This window comes from Drosophila hydei, unplaced genomic scaffold, assembly GCF_003285905.1.
Source record: "Drosophila hydei strain 15085-1641.00,03,60 unplaced genomic scaffold, DhydRS2 tig00000060-arrow-pilon, whole genome shotgun sequence".
NCBI lineage: Eukaryota > Metazoa > Arthropoda > Insecta > Diptera > Drosophilidae > Drosophila > Drosophila hydei.
In genome coordinates, this window is record NW_022045656.1 from 2,055,001 (window position 1) to 2,075,104 (window position 20,104).

The 20,104-nt window shown below is 39.4% G+C and overlaps 8 protein-coding genes across 8 annotated transcripts in view; 6 read left to right on the top strand and 2 right to left on the bottom strand.

Annotated features, from left to right (window-relative positions):
- The window catches only part of LOC111592178, a 21,064-nt gene extending 20,611 nt beyond the window's left edge, over positions 1-453 (top strand). Inside the window, exon 10 of the mRNA XM_030226065.1 lies at positions 1-453. This exon is cut by the window's left edge and continues 24 nt beyond it. Within this exon, the coding sequence (XP_030081925.1) occupies positions 1-13 (13 nt within the window). The 3' untranslated portion in view covers positions 14-453.
- Positions 1-10,803, top strand: part of LOC115483800 (transcription factor mef2A) — a 15,994-nt gene extending 5,191 nt beyond the window's left edge. Inside the window, exons 2-3 of the mRNA XM_030226063.1 lie at positions 1,418-3,769; positions 10,718-10,803. Of these exons, the coding sequence (XP_030081923.1) occupies positions 1,519-3,138 (1,620 nt within the window). The 5' untranslated portion in view covers positions 1,418-1,518 and the 3' untranslated portion in view covers positions 3,139-3,769; positions 10,718-10,803. The remainder of the gene's footprint in view (positions 1-1,417; positions 3,770-10,717) is intronic.
- On the bottom strand, positions 5,030-8,162 carry LOC111592112 (1,4-alpha-glucan-branching enzyme). The gene is made up of 4 exons (XM_023304142.2): positions 7,955-8,162; positions 7,419-7,588; positions 6,100-7,040; positions 5,030-6,038 (listed from the first exon to the last, which is right to left on the bottom strand). Exons 1-4 carry the CDS (start codon positions 8,047-8,049, stop codon positions 5,172-5,174), a joined length of 2,073 nt encoding a protein of 690 aa, XP_023159910.2. The 5' UTR covers positions 8,050-8,162; the 3' UTR covers positions 5,030-5,171.
- On the top strand, positions 8,991-11,750 carry LOC111592211 (U4/U6.U5 small nuclear ribonucleoprotein 27 kDa protein). The gene is made up of 3 exons (XM_023304282.2): positions 8,991-9,137; positions 9,201-9,467; positions 11,020-11,750. Exons 2-3 carry the CDS (start codon positions 9,259-9,261, stop codon positions 11,318-11,320), a joined length of 510 nt encoding a protein of 169 aa, XP_023160050.2. The 5' UTR covers positions 8,991-9,137; positions 9,201-9,258; the 3' UTR covers positions 11,321-11,750.
- Positions 9,697-10,803, top strand: LOC111592210 (eukaryotic translation initiation factor 6). The gene has a single exon (XM_023304281.2). It carries the CDS (start codon positions 9,938-9,940, stop codon positions 10,673-10,675), a length of 738 nt encoding a protein of 245 aa, XP_023160049.1. The 5' UTR covers positions 9,697-9,937; the 3' UTR covers positions 10,676-10,803.
- Positions 11,751-14,033: 2,283 nt separating the features above from the next.
- On the bottom strand, positions 14,034-16,508 carry LOC111592150 (thioredoxin-related transmembrane protein 1). Its single transcript, XM_023304197.2, has 4 exons — positions 16,146-16,508; positions 15,416-15,577; positions 15,184-15,358; positions 14,034-14,860 (listed from the first exon to the last, which is right to left on the bottom strand). The coding sequence occupies exons 1-4, from the start codon at positions 16,328-16,330 to the stop codon at positions 14,387-14,389; spliced, it is 996 nt and encodes a 331-aa protein (XP_023159965.2). The 5' UTR covers positions 16,331-16,508; the 3' UTR covers positions 14,034-14,386.
- A 285-nt stretch (positions 16,509-16,793) lies between these two features.
- Positions 16,794-17,909, top strand: LOC111592124 (synaptosomal-associated protein 29). Its single transcript, XM_023304159.2, has 2 exons — positions 16,794-17,159; positions 17,228-17,909. Exons 1-2 carry the CDS (start codon positions 16,910-16,912, stop codon positions 17,824-17,826), a joined length of 849 nt encoding a protein of 282 aa, XP_023159927.1. The 5' UTR covers positions 16,794-16,909; the 3' UTR covers positions 17,827-17,909.
- Positions 17,910-18,205: 296 nt separating this feature from the next.
- Positions 18,206-20,005, top strand: LOC111592123 (inactive peptidyl-prolyl cis-trans isomerase shutdown). The gene is made up of 2 exons (XM_023304158.2): positions 18,206-18,387; positions 18,468-20,005. The coding sequence occupies exons 1-2, from the start codon at positions 18,332-18,334 to the stop codon at positions 19,750-19,752; spliced, it is 1,341 nt and encodes a 446-aa protein (XP_023159926.1). The 5' UTR covers positions 18,206-18,331; the 3' UTR covers positions 19,753-20,005.
- Positions 20,006-20,104: the final 99 nt, after the last annotated feature.

Genomic DNA, 20,104 nt, shown 5'->3' on the forward strand with positions numbered 1-20,104 from the left:
TCTAGCGCTCTGAAAAAGCAACACGACAAATGCGACAACTGCAGCCAAAGTACCAAAAACAAAAAATAATAATAAAAATGATCAAATGAAAATATTGAAAAGCAACGCAAATGGAAGCCATTTACAATGCAAAACGAAAGAGAAAACAAATTACTAAATGCGTATATATGTTAAATATGTTTTTAATCGTAACGCTTACTCACAATACTCATTTAACACACACGTTTTACAACACTCAACACAAACATACATGAGGATGAACTCGCATACATTCAACTTATACAGCACTGCTTGTTCGTGAGTGTCTGTGCATGCGAGTGTGTGTGTGTGTGCGTGTGTGTGTGTACCACATCAACGACAGAAAACTTCGCACATTTCATTAATTTTTGCGCACTTCATAAACATTTCATTTGCATTTGCATTTGCCTCACAATGGACGCCCTTCCCATACACTCACATAAAATAAAACTAAAATTTATATATATATAAATATATATTTAATTATCAATATAAATTGGACTTTTTAAGTGCAAGGTATGTGTACTTTATTTTAATTCGCTTTTTATTTATTTCTTATTTTAGTTTATGTTTTGTGGTTTTTATTTCTTTGTGTTTAACCAATTGTTCCATAAGCGCATTCATCTCATGATCCATTGTCAATTATTAACTCTCATCTGGCAGACTTCTTTGTTTCAATGTTAGGCAAGTTTTTTTTATTTTGCAGTGTTAGACATTGCACTGTTTAGACTATTAAAAAAAACATAGGTTGGGGCAGATTATCAGATATCATTAAATTTAATATTTTCAATTGTATTCCACAAGTTTTTGGTTCAGCAGTTTTATTAAAAAGTTTCTTTACATATATTTTGGTGCTAATAAGGATCTGCTCGACAGTCAGCTGTTCTCTCATTTCTGTTCATTTAACGAGCACGCCTATCGATATATCGATATTTTTCAAATCAATTTTTTCGTTTTTATATCGAACTAAGCTCAAATGCAGTCAAGGATATGGTTTTTAGGCAGCACGAATTAATTAATTTTCATTTGCATCCCTTTATTGATTTCACTCATTAATTGGCCTGGAAATTGGCTATTTTCCATAAGCTCATATCATGTACATAACTCACCCAACCCATATACACACATACATATACATATATATTATGATTTACTAACCCAGCCACTAAAAATAAACTCCTTAAATTAAAGAAGAAGAAAATTAAGCAAAATGCTAATCAAATTGTTTATTCAACCAAAAATTTTTTCTTTTTCTTCATTTTTCTCAACAAACTTTTTTGGTTCGCCCGTTGTGTTCATGTTTTGTGTTGTTTTAATGTCATATTTTTATGATTTGCACACAAAAATTCATATACAACAACAACAACAACAACATGTGCCACCACAACAACAACCACAGGTTCTTCTAAACAACATCACGCATACAACAACAAGAACGAGCAGTTCAAGCGGCCATACACACCACGATACAACAACAACAACAGCAACACTCACAACAACATGCACAACAACAATCAGAACAACAACAACAACAACGATCGGCAACGTCGCCAGCGCGAAGCGAATCGCATCTATTACGAAGAAATTATCGTCAAGCAGGCCAATGCACGTGCTCTTCTTGCCGCCGACAACAGCAGTTGCAGCAGCAGCAGCAGCAGCAGCAACAGCCGTAACAACAACAGTTGCTGTAACAGCAGCAACAGCAATCGTAGCGCCGCGGTCAGTTTCGTCGACAAATTCGCTGACTTTGTAACCCATAACCGTAGCAATTCGAAAAGCAAACGCGACTTGCAAGTGCTCAACAAACACACTAATAATCCCAATGCTGTCTCATCTCTCATTCCAAACTCTAACAAAAGCAGCAATGGCAACAACAGCAGCAGCAACAACAACAACAACAACAGCAGCAGCGCTGGCAACAGCAACAACAACAACAACAACAACGTTAGCAGCAGCAGTAATGGCATAAAGACCACCATTGGCAAAAAGACGCCTGTCATACTGCTGGCCGCACGTGGTGCTGTACACAAATCGCAGCAGCAGCAGCAGCAACAACAGCAGCCGCAGCAACAACAGCAGCAGCAGCAGCAGCAGCATCCGCCACTCGCCCTGCTCAATGGCAGTCCAGCAGGCGGCAAACCGGCAGTCACCTTGCTGCGTGTCAACGCCAACGCCAATCGCAGCCGCCAGGTTATCATTACTCCAGACGCTGCTAACCTGCAGCAGCAACAGCAACAGCAGCAGCAGCAGCAGCAGCAGTTGATTGAGGAAGAGGAGGAGCTCATTGATGAGGATGTCTATGATGATGCGGATGCACTGAATGCCGCCTTGTGCTCATCGACAGCACAAATCCTGCGCAAATTTCGTATACCCAAAGGCACAGCACTGACAGCCAAATCGGCGGATGGCTATCTGGCCATGCCAACGCCCACGCCTTCGCCGCCTATTGGCACAACTGGTGGCAACGTTGCACTAGACGCAGCCGGCTATGTGGACAACACAGATGACATCATCGAAGAGCTCAACGAAGATGATCTGGTGGAGGAGGTAATCGACGAGGAGGCGACTGGCTGTGAGGAGCAGCAGGTGCTGCAGCAGACAGTAAACGACAACGATGGTCTTGATCTCAGCAGCAGCAGCAACAGCAACCACAATGCTTCAGCAGCAGCAACAGCAGCAATGACAGCTGCAACGACAACATCTGCCATGCTGCTGCAGCATCCGCAACAGCAGCAGCAGCCGGCTGCGCTGCAGCTGCAAACCGTGGGACCAAACGGCACTGTCACCTGCTTCAATCTGCCTCCGAATACCATATTGGTGCAGTCTTCCGATGGCAGCATCATAGCGCATCCCAGCAAAGCTGGGCAACAGCAGCTGATCGTGTTGCCCGCGGACTGGCCAACAGCCAATATGGCTTTGACTGAGCCGACAGCGACGGCAGCTCAGCCAGCGCAAACGCAAACGCTGCTGCTGACAGCCGATGGCACCGCCATACCAATCATGGCCCCACTGCAGCAGCAACAACACCAGCATCAGCAACAGCAACAGCAGCAGCAACAACAGCAGCAACAGCAGCAGGCTGCAGCTGTTGCTGCTGCAGCGCAGCTCTTTGCAGCGTAGGGTCTAATGGGTGGCCAAATGGGTCGATTTTTGAATAATGCCACTATAATGCCAACCACATACTTCTTTTAAATGTTCAACCAACCCACTCAGACACGTTGCACACGTCGCAAAGCAACTTGTGGCACAGCTCGTTGAATTGCTTTGCTGCCAGCTGCAACAAATTCCCAGATTTCAATCCGTAATCTCGTTTCATTTGCCCCACTATCATTGGCTTAGGGCATAGACCAAAAATCGACGCATTTGGCCACCAAAACAACAACAACAACAAAAACAAAATCAAATCAAAACAAAATTTAATTAAATATGATATCTAAACAATAAAAAGCCAAGTTAAACTTAAAAAGCAGCCACAACTCAATTGAAAAGCTATGCGAAAAAAGAAGAAAACACAACTGATATTACATAATGTTAAAGTGCATACCAAATTTATTTTTCTATATATATACATATATAAGACATTAAGCATAAAGAATCCTATACATACATACATACATATATATATGTAAATATACTATGTTTGTGTAGTATATTTAAAACTCTTGTTTATGTTCATGTTGTGCGCAAAATGTAAAATGAAGAAAGCAAGAAAATGTTCATAATGTAAACACACAAATACACACACACACACGTACTCACTCATGCACAGCCAGTGTTGTGTAACGAATCCTGTAAATTTTAAACAACATTTAAATTATTTTTCTATGCATTAAGTAGTCTATTTTTAAGTGCAACAAAATAACCACAAATGCGACACCCGAGCCCAGTTTTCTAACTAATATTTTGACCAGGCGCTGGCAGCAAAAGTTCAGCGCCAGACAAAATTTATGTTTAACTTAATTTAATAATTAAAAATAAAACAAAAAACTTATGCTGTATTATTTGCAACAAGAAAAAAAAAACACAAAAAATACAAACTGAATTTCAGCTTACTAAATAATTTAATATTTTTAACTAACACTTAAATACTATATATATATATATGTATATATATATATATATATACATATATATATATATATATATTATATGAGATACATAAATAATTTGTTCCTTTGCATAATATATTTATATATAGTTGGCAGCTATGCAACGTATTTCACTTAAAGTATTGTCCGTAATTATTTATTTTGAATTTTATTTAATTTTTTATTGTTGTTTCCCGCAAGCAGAGACTATCTTTCTACCCCACATGTTGTATATTATTTAAAACAAAAAAGAAAAACATAAACCATATATATTATTTGCAATTTTGTTAAGCCATCCGCAAACGTTAAAGTAATACATTGATTATGATTAAAGTTAAGCCTAAGAATTGAAGCATAGCACTGACCTAAGTTGTTAATACTAAGCGCGTTAGCCTGGTTAAGATCAAAGTATTTTTTCATAATCGCAATGCAAAACAAAACGAAGAGAAAACTGCAAAAAAAAAAAACGAAAGTTATTTCTTAGGACTAAATAACTATAACTATTGGAAGACAATGATTCAAAGCATATTTATTTTAAGATCAAAAAATAAAAATTGAAAAATGAAAAAAAAAACAATGAAAAAGTGAGGCACACTTTTTGTAAGATAATTATATAGATTAAGTCGTGACGAATTAACGAAACTGCAAGCAAGTAATTAAGCAAAACATGAGTAGAATACATTATGTATAAAAAGTCTATGAATAATAATTACCTATACATATATAAATATATATTTATTATAAACGACAACAAAAATACAATTTTAAAAATTCAAAGCAAATAAAGAATTAAAATAAAAAATTTCTAAATGAAATCATCGGATTGTTTATATGAAAATTAATGTAGAAAATTATTATCGGAATTCCATTTGCTGAAAGTAGATGGCAAAAGTTTCCAAAATTATAAAAACAATTTCGTAAAACTATATCTCAGTTGTAAATATATTTCAATGACGGCTGTCGTAACATTAACAGGGACTATAGCTAAGTTTGAAATTCACAGTATCGGTAATATATATATATATGTATATATCAGATATCAATCAACTGGTCCATGTAGTGCATCTATTCGCTAATGCGGGCATACACCACAGCCGTGCGGCAAGGTGTGTAGACTTGAATGAAGTTGGAGCGACCGGCATGACCCCAGGGATCTGACTGATGTTTGCAGTTCATGTCTATGCGATTGTGGCCGCCAAATAGGGGGTCATCGGAGGAGAGCACAGCCTGATAGGTGCCAGCCCAATTGGTGCCCACACGATAATCACTGAAGCTTTGAGTCGGATGGAAGTTGAACACAAACACGAGTCCTGCGCGCTCAAAATGGATTGTCTTGTCGCTCTGGTGTTTCCAGCTCACATAGGCGGGGCCCGAGTGCAGCCAGCCGAAGCGTTCCTCCAACTCGTTCATGGCACGATCAAATTCATTGAGGTATTTGTACTTTAGCAAATCGTCATCCACCAAATTCCATTGGCGACGCGCATAATGGTATGAGTCATTGTTGCCTACCCGCGGAAAGTCCAGCCACTCGGGATGACCGAACTCATTACCCATGAAATTAAGATATGCCTCGCCGCCCAAGGCGTGCGTAATAAGGCGTATCATCTTATGAAGTGCCAGCCCACGATCAATGATTATCGACGAATCGGATACTGTGGACATATGCGTGTACATCTCCTTGTCCATCAGCCAGAAGGCAATGGTCTTGTCACCAACAAGCGCCTGATCGTGCGACTCGGCATAGGCCACCGTGTTCTCCATCCAGCGTCGATTGGTCAGCGTGTGTACAATGTTGCCAATGTCCCACTGATCATCGGTTTGTTCCTTCAACAGCTCTATCCATTTGTCCGGAATGGCCATGCCTAGGCGATAGTCGAAGCCGATGCCGCCTTCCGACACGGGACGACAAAGGGTCGGCATGCCAGAAACGTCCTGCACAACAGAAAACGAAGTTAGAAATGCCAAAAACTCAGATCTAGAATACTCGATTTACCTCAGCTATGGTTATAACCTCGGGATCCAGCTTGTGCAGCATATAGTTGGCTAGACCCAGATAGTTCAGCGCATCTGTGTCCACGTTGAGGCCGAAGTATTCATTGTAGTCGCCGCTGAAGCCTTCGCCGATGCCGCGCGAATGGTACAACATGGAGGTGACGCCATCAAAGCGGTAGCCATCGAAATTGTACTCATCATGCCACCAACGCAAATTGGATAGCAGGAAGCGCAGCACTTCGTGCTCCGTGTAGTTAAACAGACGACTGTCCCAAAGGGAATGTTCACCGCGTGCGCCGTCGTGGAAGAAGCAGCTGTTGGTGCCATCGAATTGATTAAGGCCATCCTGCACATTCTTGGAGGCATGCGAGTGCACCACATCAAGCAGCACGTAGAGACCCTGGGCATGGGCTACGTCGATCATGCGTTTAAGTTGCTCCGGATTGCCAAAACGACTGGAAGCCGCAAAGAAACTTGTCACCTGATAGCCAAAGCTGGCATAGTAGGCATGCTCCATGATGGCCATTACCTGGATGCAGTTGTAGCCCTGTCGCTTTATGCGTGGCACAATGCGATCCGCGAACTCATCGTAGCTGCCCACTCGAGGCTCCTGCGAGGCAATTCCCACATGGCACTCGTAGATTCTCAATGACTTGGGCCTGGCAGGTCGCGAGTGCTGTCGCTTATAGCGCTCTCCTTCCGGCGGTTGCCATACATATTGCTTGTAGTTAACGCCTTGATTGGCGCTCTTGGGCGGCTGCACCACATACTTGGCCCAGGGCGATAGACGATCCAATAGCTGACCGTGCTGATTGCGTATGATAACCTTTATCTCGCTGAGATGCTTAATCGGCGCACTGCCGTCTTGATTGGCAGGCAAATGAAGCTCCCACTTGCCAAAGGGCAGCTTCTTGTACGGATGCGATTCCCACTGCCAATTGTCTGGAGGAATTCAAATTTAAATTTCAAATATTAGCAACGGAGTTAACCTTCAAAAAGCACAAATTTTGTGCAAATGTGTAATTATCGATAATATCGGTATTAAAATTGACATATTTAACAAATGGCCTAAAATATACCTTTTAAAAATAGAACTTTGTTTTATAATCGATAATATTTTTTAGTTTCAGTTGATCGGCTATCGATATTTAAACAGCTTTAAAGTGGAGGGTGTTAGTATAAGTGCGAATTCGAAAACGAGGCGAAAACTGTTGCTAGCTCGCTTGCACATCCTTAACGAACCGCAAATTAAAATTCATCTGATCATTCGCACTTTTTGTGAAGAGAGAATTTCCCTCAAATACATATTCGAGTACTCACTGAAATCGCCAGTAAGATACACGTCTCTTGCACCCGGCGCCCACTCGCGTGCTATCACTGAGTTATCCGGCTGAAAGTGTAGGCCATAATATTTGTAGCCCTGGGAGAACTCTTCCAAACCGCCCTCACATTGGTCAATCTTGGCAATCCAATCCTTCAGTACGCCATGTCTGCATAAAGATAAATGAAACAAGACGAAACGCGGAAATCAAGTTCAGATCTCAAGGCCAATGACAGTCTATGGTGCGACGGCAGTTCCAAATGTTGCATCTAGGCATCATTCGCACACAGACGCAAAAAGCGAAGTAAATCATACGCACGACCTTCAACTGACATTGACCGCCGCAGTTTTTCCAACTGCACTTGCGGCGACAGTACAAAGCCAGTTGATATGATTATGTAGGGCGCAACAAAAACAAAAACAACACGCTGCCCTATTTTACACTGAGCCGCTTATCAGCCGGTGCAATCTTTGGATTATGTGATGTGCGTCGTCCACACGTACAAATTGCATTTTGATGGCATTTCTAACTTACCGGCGACGTATCTCACGCTCGAAAGGCTTCAGGTAGCCATCCATTTCGATCAGCTTCTCAATGTCCTGAACCTCCACCTTCATTGCGTCGCCCATCTTGCAAGTCGCTTAGAAATTAATATACACAAATAACAGCGAAATGGAAAAGAACTCGCGCACCCACCGGCGCTGCTTGCAAATTGACAACTGCGATGTTCAGCGAGTGCGGGTCCCAATACAAAAGCTCTGACTAAGAGCTTTCTGGTATGAAGTAACAGCTGTTCGAGTTTCTTCCTCATTGTTGTCTTTTGTTGTGCTTATTCGCGCGTATAAACAACATGGCAATTAGTTGCATAGCTTGCTCCTGATAAGAGCAGTAGATGATAATGTGATAATGCGTCTATGTAGGCAATATGTATATATGCTAATTGGCATCGCTTGCGCTTAACTTGCGCCTGTAATTTGAAAAAATCTTTATTATGTAAAGGTTGAAGAGAATATTATAAATTTGAAATATGAAAACGATCGTTGCTATGCGATGCATGTTCTATATACACACATGTACAAATCTACAAACTTGTATGCTAACGATGACCTTATTCAATTGAACTTTTGTTGTGACTCTTCTGTTTGAATTAATCTAAAATTAATAAAGACAATTTAAGTAGTAATCAATAACGACAAATAGAAAGATTTATAGTAAGCTTATATTATTTTGAAATATGTTTATTAAATAGGCATTTTTTTCTTATCGATATTCAGCTACTTTTGGCGGTAGGAGTAAAAACGAAAGTTTGAAAAGTTTGAGCAACAATTTTCTTCGAAGTATCGTAGATTTTTGACCAGTTTTAAAAATGTAAAATGAAAATATTTTTTTTATGAGACAAAAACTGAACAATATTTTATTATTTACAAATCAGCTTTTTACATTGAGAAGTTTGGTATTTAGGTGAGCCTTGTTTTCGATAAGCTTTGAAATATCGAATATTTATCAGAAAATGGTCACTCACATTAGATTCCGAAAAAAGCAAAAGAACTACACACGAACCACAATCAGCTGTTGTGGCTAGCGGCCATTTGCAGTCTGTTTTGGCGTCGCGGGTGTGAAGGAACGCGCTTCGTATTTTACGCTTAGTTTTAGGTTTAGCGCGTTAGACTTAATGCCGGTGTCGTCCAATTTAAATTAGACACAGCATTAGGCAACGGTGAGTGTTCGCGAGTTAATTAATAATAATAAGAATGCCAATAAAATGTGACTTTCTGCATAGGCATTTTTGTATATTTCTAAACGTTTAACAAACGTGCACATAGAAATTTAGGATTAAGATGGGTCGCAGTCGCAGTCCCGCTTCGCCCGCACACAGACGAAGGGAAAAGGAGCGCACAGAGCGCAAAAAACGGCGAGAACGACGCTCAAGAGAAAGAGAAGCCATTGGCGTTGGGAGCAGCAGCAGTCGCCGTGACCGGGAACGCGATCGTGAGCGCGACAGAAGCCGCAGCCGTGACAGGGACCGTGTGAGAGGAAGGCGTTCGAGGTGAATAAGCAAGTGTAGTGTACCAAACCACAACGATAAGTATAAAGTACTAACGATTTTTTAAACATATTAATTACGTATATAATCACTAAGCATACATTTATTGTATAATAAAATGGGGCATGCTTAGTGATTAAAAATTAAGTTAAAAGCATGGCAATTGCAACTAATGAACTAGTTCAATTATTTTCTGTTGTATTGCAACCCTGTGTGTGTTGTGTGTGTGCTTATTTTGACAGTTCACTAGTTCGCTGTCTCCCATCTCCAGATCAATTGTTCTTTCGGCAACCGTTTAGCAAATTACCACGTGAAGCGAAATACGCGAATTTCACAACATAATTTAAAGTACCTTATTAGATTGACTCAAAACCAGACAGTGGATAGTGTGGACTATTAGAAATCACACAGAGCTCGAATCGAATATAGTTTCATTGTACTGTATAGAAAAACAAAACTAAATTACACAGAAAATGGCGCTGCGCGTGCAATTCGAGAATAATGACGATATTGGCGTCTTTAGCAAATTAACAAACACATATTGCCTGGTAGCAATTGGTGGCTCCGAGACCTTCTACAGCGTCTTCGAGGCAGAATTGGCCGAAACTATACCAGTCGTTCATGCCAACATTGGCGGCTGCCGCATCATTGGCCGGCTCACTGTTGGTAATCGCAACGGGCTGCTAGTGCCACATTCCACCACAGACGAGGAGTTACAGCATTTGCGCAATAGTCTGCCGGATGCCGTTAAGATACAACGTGTCGAGGAGCGTTTGTCTGCATTAGGCAATGTGATTGCGTGCAATGATTATGTTGCACTGGTGCATCCTGATTTGGATAAGGAGACAGAAGAGATCATAGCAGATGTGCTCAATGTAGAAGTCTTTCGTCAGACCATCGCCGACAACACACTGGTCGGCTCCTACACAGTGCTGAGCAATCAAGGTGGCATGGTGCATCCCAAGACAAGCATACAGGATCAGGATGAGCTGTCGTCTCTGCTGCAAGTGCCTTTAGTTGCGGGCACTGTGAATCGTGGCAGTGAAGTCTTGGCTGCCGGCATGGTCGTCAATGATTGGATCTCGTTCGTGGGCATGAATACAACAGCCACGGAGATTTCCGTTATAGAGAGCGTATTCAAATTGAATCAAGCACAGCCGGCCACGGTGACAACAAAGCTTCGTGCCGCACTTATCGAGGAGATGTCCTAAGCGACCAGAACAGCGTTCTATTATATTTAAGTACACACAGAGACACACACACACACACATTGATTTTGTTATCTTTTGTAAACAGTCTGCAAAAATACAAGACAACCACAAATAAGTTGGGTTCATAACCGGTTGTATAATATTATTGAAAGGTGTCACGTTTCATAATTAAATCCTCAAAACGATGTCTAATTTATGCATATATACAAATGACCCTGCCCTAGTTTGGCTAACTGCATATCTTATATATGTTCTATATTTCCATTTTTAATTTAAATGCAATCAAATTCCAGTTCATTAAGTAGGAACCGCTCTCTGTCTCTCTCTCGCATATCCTTTCACAGATCCCGTTCACGTGGTGCTGGCAGCAGTTCGGGCCCTTCGACATCAAGACGCGCCACACGCAACAATTCAGCGAGTGCAGCTGCAGAGCGTCCAAAGATCAATGAAGCAGACTTGGAGGGTAAATCGCCGGAAGAGGTTGAGATGCTGAAGACAATGGGCTTCTGCACTTTTGACACCACCAAGAACAAGAAAGTCGAGGGCAACGATGTTGGTGAAGTGCATGTAATCCTCAAGCGCAAGTATCGTCAGTATATGAATCGCAAGGGTGGCTTCAATCGGCCGCTCGACTTTGTCGCATAGCCAGCGGCAACTAGTTTTTTAAATCTTAATGCTACATTTTTTCACGTCCTTTGCGAATGCAAGGCGACGGACCTGCAATTTTATGCAATAGACCGGTTTACAAAATTTCACAAATTTGCCACACAAAATTTCCACAATCATCACTCAACACATACAAATACCTCATATATAACAAGCTAGTTATTTAGTACTTTAAGACAATTGCGTTGTTTTAAAATTAGCTTTTGCGCGCCTTCAAAACAAAAGTTAATTTTACAACAATGGCAACGCCATCAATCCTCCCACAAATGTAATTGAAAGCTTTATGCAAAAGATGTACTAAATTATCGATAGCATAGAAGAAGACCGATAGGTGGCAACACTGGTCAGTTTTGTTCATTGTTTTGAATATGTTTTTGACCGTTTCTTTGCTTTCAATTGCATTTGCCAAATGTTTAATGCACACGATTAATGCTTTTTAAATATTTAAAGTAATTACGATTGTTTTTTGCTGTCAGAAAACCACTTACACACAGTATGCACACACACACATTTGCATATATGTGTAAGCATTTGGCGTTTGTTAAAACCACGAAAGAAAAAAACATACGAATTAACTGCAAATCCAAAATTTATCTCACACACATACACAATTACTTAAAGTATTTGAAAACATGAACACAAAATATACCCTACCCCAAATCCTTTTTCCCCATAAACTTCCTCCATACGCTGCAATAGTACAATTTTTACAACCAAACAAATATATATCAAATATATATTTTATATATAGAAATTTATTTATACACACACACACCAAGTACCTACAAACCCCTTAAAGTCCTTACCGTACAATCGCCTCAAATCTACAATAGCCATAGCCATTTGTTGAATCTGTTATTTGTTTAACATTCAAAATGTTGTCATTTTGTTTCTCTTTAATATATTTAACAAGCCAACAACAGTTAATTCAATGATCACAAGTGCCAAGTGAAGAAAATATACAAAAAGCTAAGCAACAACAATGCAGGCAAACTAAACACGTTTATGTTTAAGTGCAGGCGCAAATGAAATAAATACATTAATATATGTACAACTTTTATACCTTTTTATACCAATTACAGTAACAGTAACGTAACAATAACAACAATGTGTAAACAATAGTTATTAATTTGGCAACAATTAATACGAACTTTAAAAAACAACATATTTGGCAAATACACACACACTTACATACATATTGTCTTTGTAGTTTTAAACATAACGAAATTGCAGGGATTTTTTCATACACTATTAAAGCTAATTAATAAAGAGAAAATAAATGTATAAAATGTAAATGTTTGGTCTAGTTTCGCTCTTCACATTTAAGTTAGAACCAACTTGTAAATTACAAATAATAAAATACAAACACATCAAAATTACAAATGAAAGATCAAACTGTGTTATTTGTTTCACCCAGACAGATTAGTTTCGAATTTACTTAACAATATACATTTTAAACAAAACAAAAATTAAAAAAAAAGATTCTAAATTTAGATCGGATACAATGAATAAGTATGGTTTCTATACACGTGCGGTAACAGCTCAGCTACAGGATATGCCGATGTCGCCATTCGTACCACACCGTGAGTTCCAATTCCGGAAACGTTCATCATCTGTGGCGGAAAATCGTTTTTATCGGCGTGTCGATAAGACTCTGGAAAAGGATTTTGCTCGCAAATGCATGACAGCTTTCCATATGGGTAATCAAGCACGCAGCGACAAATCCGAACTGGATGCAGATAACTTGCTCGGGTACCAAAAGAGCTTGCTGCGTATCTCTAGCTTGGACCTAGATAGCACATTAGAGCATGAGCATCGCCTGAAGAGAAAGCTGCCAAAAATCGAATCGGAATTGTAACCTCGAAAGCCAGAGAACCTTCCCTATGGGACCATCTGGTCGCGTACAGAGAGCTTGGCGCGCATGTTTTGCTAGAATCTGGAAGCAAATTAGCGCATGAGCCTCCGATTAAAAGGTGGCTACCAACGTAAAATGTGGACCAGAGTGCCTTTCTTATGAGTTCCCTTGATCGCGCACAAAGAGATCTGGATAACAAATTAGCGAATGCGCCTGGGATGAAAGGATTGCTGCCACCAATCAAACGTAAAATATAACCACAAATTTCGCAATCCAAAAAAAAAAATATTACTTTTGTTTTATAATCAAAAAGAAGCATATATTAGCTGTAAATTTCGACTGCGATTTTTATGGGGTACATTTTAGTATGTATATATATATATATATCTATTTAAATTTAATTACCAAAATTCACGTAATTACATACATATATAATTTTATTTAAAGTGTTTTTAATGGTGATTGTTTTACAAAGAATTACCCTTCAGTAAAATACACATTAAATGATGTTTATTCATATTTTTATCAATGAATTGAATTCCTAATATTTTCCACTTTTCTCGTTGCTCTTCCTTTTTTATGTTCAGCTCAAATGTTATTTGGTCACTTTAATTAATTTATTTCATGTATCTTGATTGATCAAGAGATTTTAAATGCAATATTTGCATTCGCTTATTGACGAAAGACACATAAATTTCATTTGTTATCCACAAATTTAATACAGCTTGTAGTTTTATTTAAGAAATTAAAATAGTTAAGAAAATATATTTGCCTTGTAAATAAATGTGAACACATTGATTAAAAGCGAAACTATGAGAGCAATGAAGAACGCAAACGTTAAATAAAATGACTAATTATTTAATTATTGTTACTCTTTTTATAATTATGAAATACATGTTGGTGCTTGGATGCGACTGCCGATACTCGAACATTGCTGCAAAAGCCAAATGTGTATAAAATCGGCTGCAGCTTCAATGGGAATACATTTCAAATGGGACAGAATTTCTTCGTGTATTGTGCGCGAATTTAAACAATTCAAAACAGATCCGTAATTACAATTAGCAACAAATTGCAGAATGCCTATTTGTTGTTACAATGATTTAATGTTTCGTTTGTTTTCTTTTTTGTAATGTTATGTTAGTCTTTTTTGTTTCCACCCTACGCGTCGATCAATATGCCTTAGACATACTTTAATCTGCCTTACGGGGTTTACGCTTGCGCACCTGCTCTGTATTGGGCTTATCTGTGCTTTCGGGCGCCTCATCGCCTGCTGATTTGTCTATAGATTCTGTTTTCTCTGCCTTGATTTCAGTTATCTTTTCGTTTGCATTGTCACCATTATTTAACTTCTTTTGATCCGTCTTGACTTCGGCATCATCCTCATCCTCCTCATCTTCATCGCTGTTGCGATCCTCATCCTCGACAGCTTCCTCATCATCATCTTCGATTTCCTCGGTGGCCAAGTCCTCAACGCCCTCGGCTAGATGCTCCTGTGACTCGGAGAAGCTTTGACGCTGTGATTTCTTTGGTGGGTAAACAAAGTCCACAATGCACACCAGCATCAACCCCAGAGCAGCTCCCACAAATATTGTGGCGATGGCAAAGAGTGCATAGGAGCCCCAGGTGGGCAATCCATATTCCTCCTGCAGGCGCGCGTTGAAATCCTTAAAGAGTTTTTGTGTGTGCTATTAGTATATACAACATACAACATATTCATTCATATATACTATGCAAAAGCTTGGGATTGTGCGAAAACTTAAATGTATTGAATTGACCAAGTCTGATTTGGCAAATTTAATTTGGCAACCTTATAGCCAAACAAATAAGCTTGCACCACGGTTCCATCTGAATGAGAGATAGACAATATATGCAATATAACCTCTTGGCCCAATCTATTGAGATAAGCTTCCGCATGCGTCCATTGAACTAAGCTACGACATAACCAAACCGAAGCAGACGTAAACAAGCGATTGCATGGGTTGTGTACCTTTAATGTGTGCGACAGCTTGAAGAAATAGGACAGCAAAGACATGTGAATGGTGTCGGGCTTCTTCCATGAAGACAGTGGCTCAATACTTTGCCACGACTTCTTCTTCAAGAAGTACAACAAAGCTTCGGCATCACGTGCGCCACGATATTGACGGAATTCACCATCTTTGACACTGCGTTAAATGCAAAAATATTAAAATAAATTGTGCCTATATAAATTATAAACTTACTGATAAATAGTGGGTAAGGCGGTGACAAAGAAGCGACCGCTAAGTGAGGGCGATGTGGTTACATCGATCTTGGCCACATGGACATTAACATCCTTAGCTGTGCTGGCATATCGCTCCCAAACTGGCGCCAAGTTCTTGCAGGCTGGACACCAAGGAGCAAAGCTGCAGGAACAAGAATTGATAAGATAATATAAAACACATCAAATATTATATGTATACATATGCTGATATAAATATAATACGATTAATTGATAGGTATAATAGAATGTCTTAAGAAAAAAACACAATTCAACATATGAGCGATTCTTTGTACAGCAGCTAAGCAATATGAAGATATTAATGCATTCTGGATGCCTTCATTTAAGTGCATCCTTCATATCCTCTAACGTTATATACACGATTGTTCTTTTTTCTTACGCACGTTTAATGTTTTTGGTTATGTTGTTTTAATATTTGTTTAAAACTTTCATCTTGTTTTTGGCAAAAACAGCTGTAAAAACGCAGCTGCCGGGTCATGACTCAGGCAGGCGGCTAATGACGTAGCCAATCAGTAACGCGCAACGCACATCGCTAAGCAGAATGCAACATTCCACAGAACCAGAAACAGCTCCAACAGCAGCTTTATTGTTGTTGTTGTTGTAGTGTTGTAGTATCTGCTTACCGGCAACACCCCACACAAAGTGCGTCTGCGTTGATTTTTTTGTTAATTCTATTGTTTCATATTACTCACAATTCAATCATCCATTCGCCATTTAACATTAAATGCCAATTATCTTCATCCAATTCGATTAAATTTCCATTTGGCTGCGACATTCTTTTGGTCACCGTTGAAGAACGGTCACCAAAAGCGCTTTGTGCAGCGAGCAGCGTGACGATGACACATGACGCGGCCAAAAATTTTAAGGTACAATGCATGTTAGCAAAGTGTTCTGTGTATATTTTGGATAAAACGCTATTAATTTCGGTATTGAATTTTTGCTAAATTTTCACAATTATTTTCTTTGTTTAAATCTGACTTTTCTTGTTTAAAACAAACGTAAAAATTGCGGACGCGGAGACGTCCGGTCCGACACAGTAGAGATGTGTTAGTATGTAGATTGACATTAGAGAGCTCTTATCGAACAATCGATTAATTTAATGTTTACAGTTTTGATTACGATGTTGTTTATTTTTAAAAATTATATGCATTAATTGCTAAATAACAACTTTTTACCTATAAGACTAAAAAAGTTAAATCAATTCTCAAATTATTTGCTTTGTTGGCTAATGTCGTTAATAGACTATTACGCTTGCAACACGATACTGTTAACATACTGTTCTGATCATCGTAACGAACTATCGATATCCAATGGATAACGATTGTATATCCGATAGTTAAAACGAATAACAACAAAGAAAAATATCTATTAATATTAAATTGGACGCAACGCCAACAAAATTAACATATTAAAATTGTTTGAAAAATTGTGCATATTGGCCTAAAGCACGTCAAAAATGGCCAACAACTATCTGCAGCCAGTAAATAATCATTTTGATATAGATAAGTTTGCGGATGTTGACGATGACTTGTTTTTGCGAAACACACGAACAAGTGCAGAAAACAAGGCACAGCGCAGTACGAATCCGTTTGAAGATGATGACGAGATATCAACATCGTCGTCAATTGCAGCTCAAAGACAGGCGTACGCTGAGAAACGTAGAGAAATTGAACAGCGTACGCTGGACTCAACGCAAAAAAGTTTGGGTATGTTTCATACAAAAAATATACATTTTTATATTGGGGGCGTTCCAATTATAGAATTTCGTAATCAGGTTTACTCTATGAAACGGAGGATGTGGGCAGAGCAACAGCTGTGGAGTTAGCCAGGCAGCGGGAACAACTAGAAAAGACCTCAAATCAATTGGATGAAATAAACTCAACACTCAGATTCAGTCAGCGTCATTTAAATGGATTAAAAAGTGTTTTTGGCGGCCTCAAGAACTATTTATCTGGCAATAGGGATGCTCCAACGGCCACTGCCTCACCTTCTGGTAGTCAAATGTCACAGGAGACCAACTCCAATGTCAATGCGATGACAGGTGGTGGTGGCGCAATACCAAAACAGCCGATGTCACCAACAGAGCGTTATGATAATCATCCAGTTAGTCGTATACGAGACGATAGTAGTTCCTTTCATCAGCGCCAGGCGCAGGCTCAGCAAAGAGCTGCGAATCCCTTTCAGCAACAGCTGGAATCCAATCTCGATGAGATGTGTGACAATTTGTCGCGCCTTAAGTTCTTGGCCACTGATTTGGGTACTGAAATTGAGTCGCAGAACGGTTTGCTGGACAATATGAACTACAAAATCGAGAGCGTGGACATAAACATGGTCAAGCAAAACAAGGAAATGAATAAACTGCTAAAGAAATGAATATGTTATTTCGATGTATAATTGGTACACCACAAATGATTTTATATATATATATACTTTATACTTTAAATTAGCGCGTAAATTCGAATGCATATTAATCATATCGTCGTCTTAGTTTTTGTCGCCATTATTAAGCATTCCTTGTTTATTTTTGTTATTTCGTATTATATTGTGTGCACCAAAAAAGATATTGGTTTAAGCTGGTACTTGCTCGTTACAAGTGTTCATTTTCAATGAAATGTTTAAATAAAACTTAAATTAGTGTATATTTTTAATGAGTTCTGAGCATCTGAATTTTACCTTCTTCAATCGCTTAGCCTGTGCCGCATACTTAGCTTTAAGCACGTTCTTTTACAACACTGATTTAATTCGATGACAGATCGTAGAAGTTTCTTATCGAAAGGCTGCTTTAAACATTTTGGTGTGCTCCTTGTTGCGCAGAAAGTTAAAGATTTACCGTTTTAAAAAAGTGAGTGATAATTTGATTTTAAAGTTTTCTCTTGAAATGGAGGATAGCTACAATATAAGCACTCAATTGCTTAAGGAGCCATTGTCATTTGCGTAAGTTGATTAATAGTAAATGTGATGAGACTTATGTCAATGTCTATAATTTGTTTCATGCTTGGTTTGTTGTTCTTTAGGGATTTGATTAAAACTGGCACTCAATTTGAAGTAGATACAGCCAACTACAATAATACTGCTTATGATGACTTTGTTGTGGATGAAAACGATGAAGTTGTTGGCGAAGAGGAAATTGACCATGAGGCGCTTGTCTCCCCCTGGACGCGATCCTTTGAAGAGCTACGCCGGCTAATGACGCCTGTGGATGAGTATATTTACAAGCGAATTACACGAGCCGGTGTCAAAGAGCAGGGCCTCGTTCCGGATAAGGCTCGCGTAGCATTGCGTTACAGCGCCTACTGGGAGGGCCAGACCGCTCCATTCGACTCGTCATTGCTACGAGGAACTAAATTTGAGTTCGTAACGGGTCAGAATATGGTTCTAGAGGGTCTCGAGACTGCAGTGCGCACCATGAACGTCTACGAGCAGTCAGAATTTATCATATCATACAAATTGCTGTTTCACGAAATGGGCTGCCCGCCACGCATAAAACCACGTGCTGATGGCTTGTTTAAGATTGAAGTAATCGAATTTACATTGATTGGCAATGAACATTCTCTGGAAGAGATTGCACCCGAGGATCGCAACAAGTTTGCGGTGGTTTTTCCCAAGGCGCAGGATATGCATTTGCATGGCAAGGATTGTGTGAAACGTGGCTCCCATCGCAATGCAGTGGCGGCTTTTGAACGGGCCATTGCTTCGCTAAACTATTGTCGCCTGGCGGATGAAAAGGATGAGATCAAGCAGCAGGAGCTGCTCATTACGCTCTACACCAATCTGATGGTGTGTAACAATAAGTTGAACAAGCCAGCGAGCGTGTGCATTGCCATGAAAGCTCTGCGGCTGTTGACTCACAATCAACCCTCATGCAAGGCTCTGTTCCAGGAAGGTCGTGCTCTAGCCGCTCTAGGAAATTACGAGCAGGCTCGCAGATGCTTTGTGCAGGCGCAGGCCAAACAGCCCAACAACAAAGAGATTAGCGACGAGATTATCAACGTCGAACAACGTGTTAGCAAATATAAAAAGTCTATGCGTGAAATTTGGTCAAGAGCTCTTGCCGGCAAAGAGCAACCGGAAAAGAAACCAGAAAAAAACTTTTCAAATCAACAACTTAAACGCGATTTTGAATCGCAGCTGGCGGAGTTTAGTAATTCCTCCCTGCAGTCCCTCAATATGAGTCGCAAAATGTACACGGACAAGGAGTTCGATGTGCTACGTATGTTGGCTAAACAATTTAATATGAAATTGAGCCTCTCCCCGTTAGATGTAGATCAGCTAACGCTATCCAAGCTGCAGATTAAATAGACGCAAAATATATTACAAATTTTCTTAAGAATAAGATTAGGTATTATTATTGAACTTGTTCAAAAGACAACTATCCAAAGAATGAGCCATTGTTATACAGTCAGCGCACGGTATATAGAACTTATGGAAAATGAATATCTGTAACTCTTAATTTGTAGACCTTTTTCATTATAAAGTTTTCGTATATTGGAAGTTATACGATCAAGCGCTTACAATACATTATATTAAACAACAGTTCCTGAACACATTAGAGAAACACAAATTTAATTATATTAAAATAGTTTTAACTCTTTTATGTTAAATACAGCTTAGTTGAGTTCATGTATTTAAATATATATATATTATATATTGA

Bases quoted from the DNA above. Each gene is read 5' to 3' on its own strand.
- LOC111592211 (XM_023304282.2), top strand. From the start codon at position 9,259: ATGGGTCGCAGTCGCAGTCCCGCTTCGCCCGCACACAGACGAAGGGAA. The intron at 9,468-11,019 runs GTGAATAAGCAA...ATCCTTTCACAG, and splicing joins GTGAGAGGAAGGCGTTCGAG to ATCCCGTTCACGTGGTGCTG.
- LOC111592210 (XM_023304281.2), top strand. From the start codon at position 9,938: ATGGCGCTGCGCGTGCAATTCGAGAATAATGACGATATTGGCGTCTTT.
- LOC111592112 (XM_023304142.2), bottom strand. From the start codon at position 8,049: ATGGGCGACGCAATGAAGGTGGAGGTTCAGGACATTGAGAAGCTGATC. The intron at 7,589-7,954 runs GTAAGTTAGAAA...ATCTTTATGCAG, and splicing joins GAGCGTGAGATACGTCGCCG to ACATGGCGTACTGAAGGATT. The intron at 7,041-7,418 runs GTGAGTACTCGA...GAATTCCTCCAG, and splicing joins GTATCTTACTGGCGATTTCA to ACAATTGGCAGTGGGAATCG.
- LOC111592150 (XM_023304197.2), bottom strand. From the start codon at position 16,330: ATGCATTGTACCTTAAAATTTTTGGCCGCGTCATGTGTCATCGTCACG. The intron at 15,578-16,145 runs GTGAGTAATATG...TTGTTCCTGCAG, and splicing joins GGCGAATGGATGATTGAATT to CTTTGCTCCTTGGTGTCCAG. The intron at 15,359-15,415 runs GTAAGTTTATAA...CATTTAACGCAG, and splicing joins GCCTTACCCACTATTTATCA to TGTCAAAGATGGTGAATTCC.
- LOC111592123 (XM_023304158.2), top strand. From the start codon at position 18,332: ATGGAGGATAGCTACAATATAAGCACTCAATTGCTTAAGGAGCCATTG. The intron at 18,388-18,467 runs GTAAGTTGATTA...GTTGTTCTTTAG, and splicing joins AAGGAGCCATTGTCATTTGC to GGATTTGATTAAAACTGGCA.
- LOC111592124 (XM_023304159.2), top strand. From the start codon at position 16,910: ATGGCCAACAACTATCTGCAGCCAGTAAATAATCATTTTGATATAGAT. The intron at 17,160-17,227 runs GTATGTTTCATA...TTTCGTAATCAG, and splicing joins CTCAACGCAAAAAAGTTTGG to GTTTACTCTATGAAACGGAG.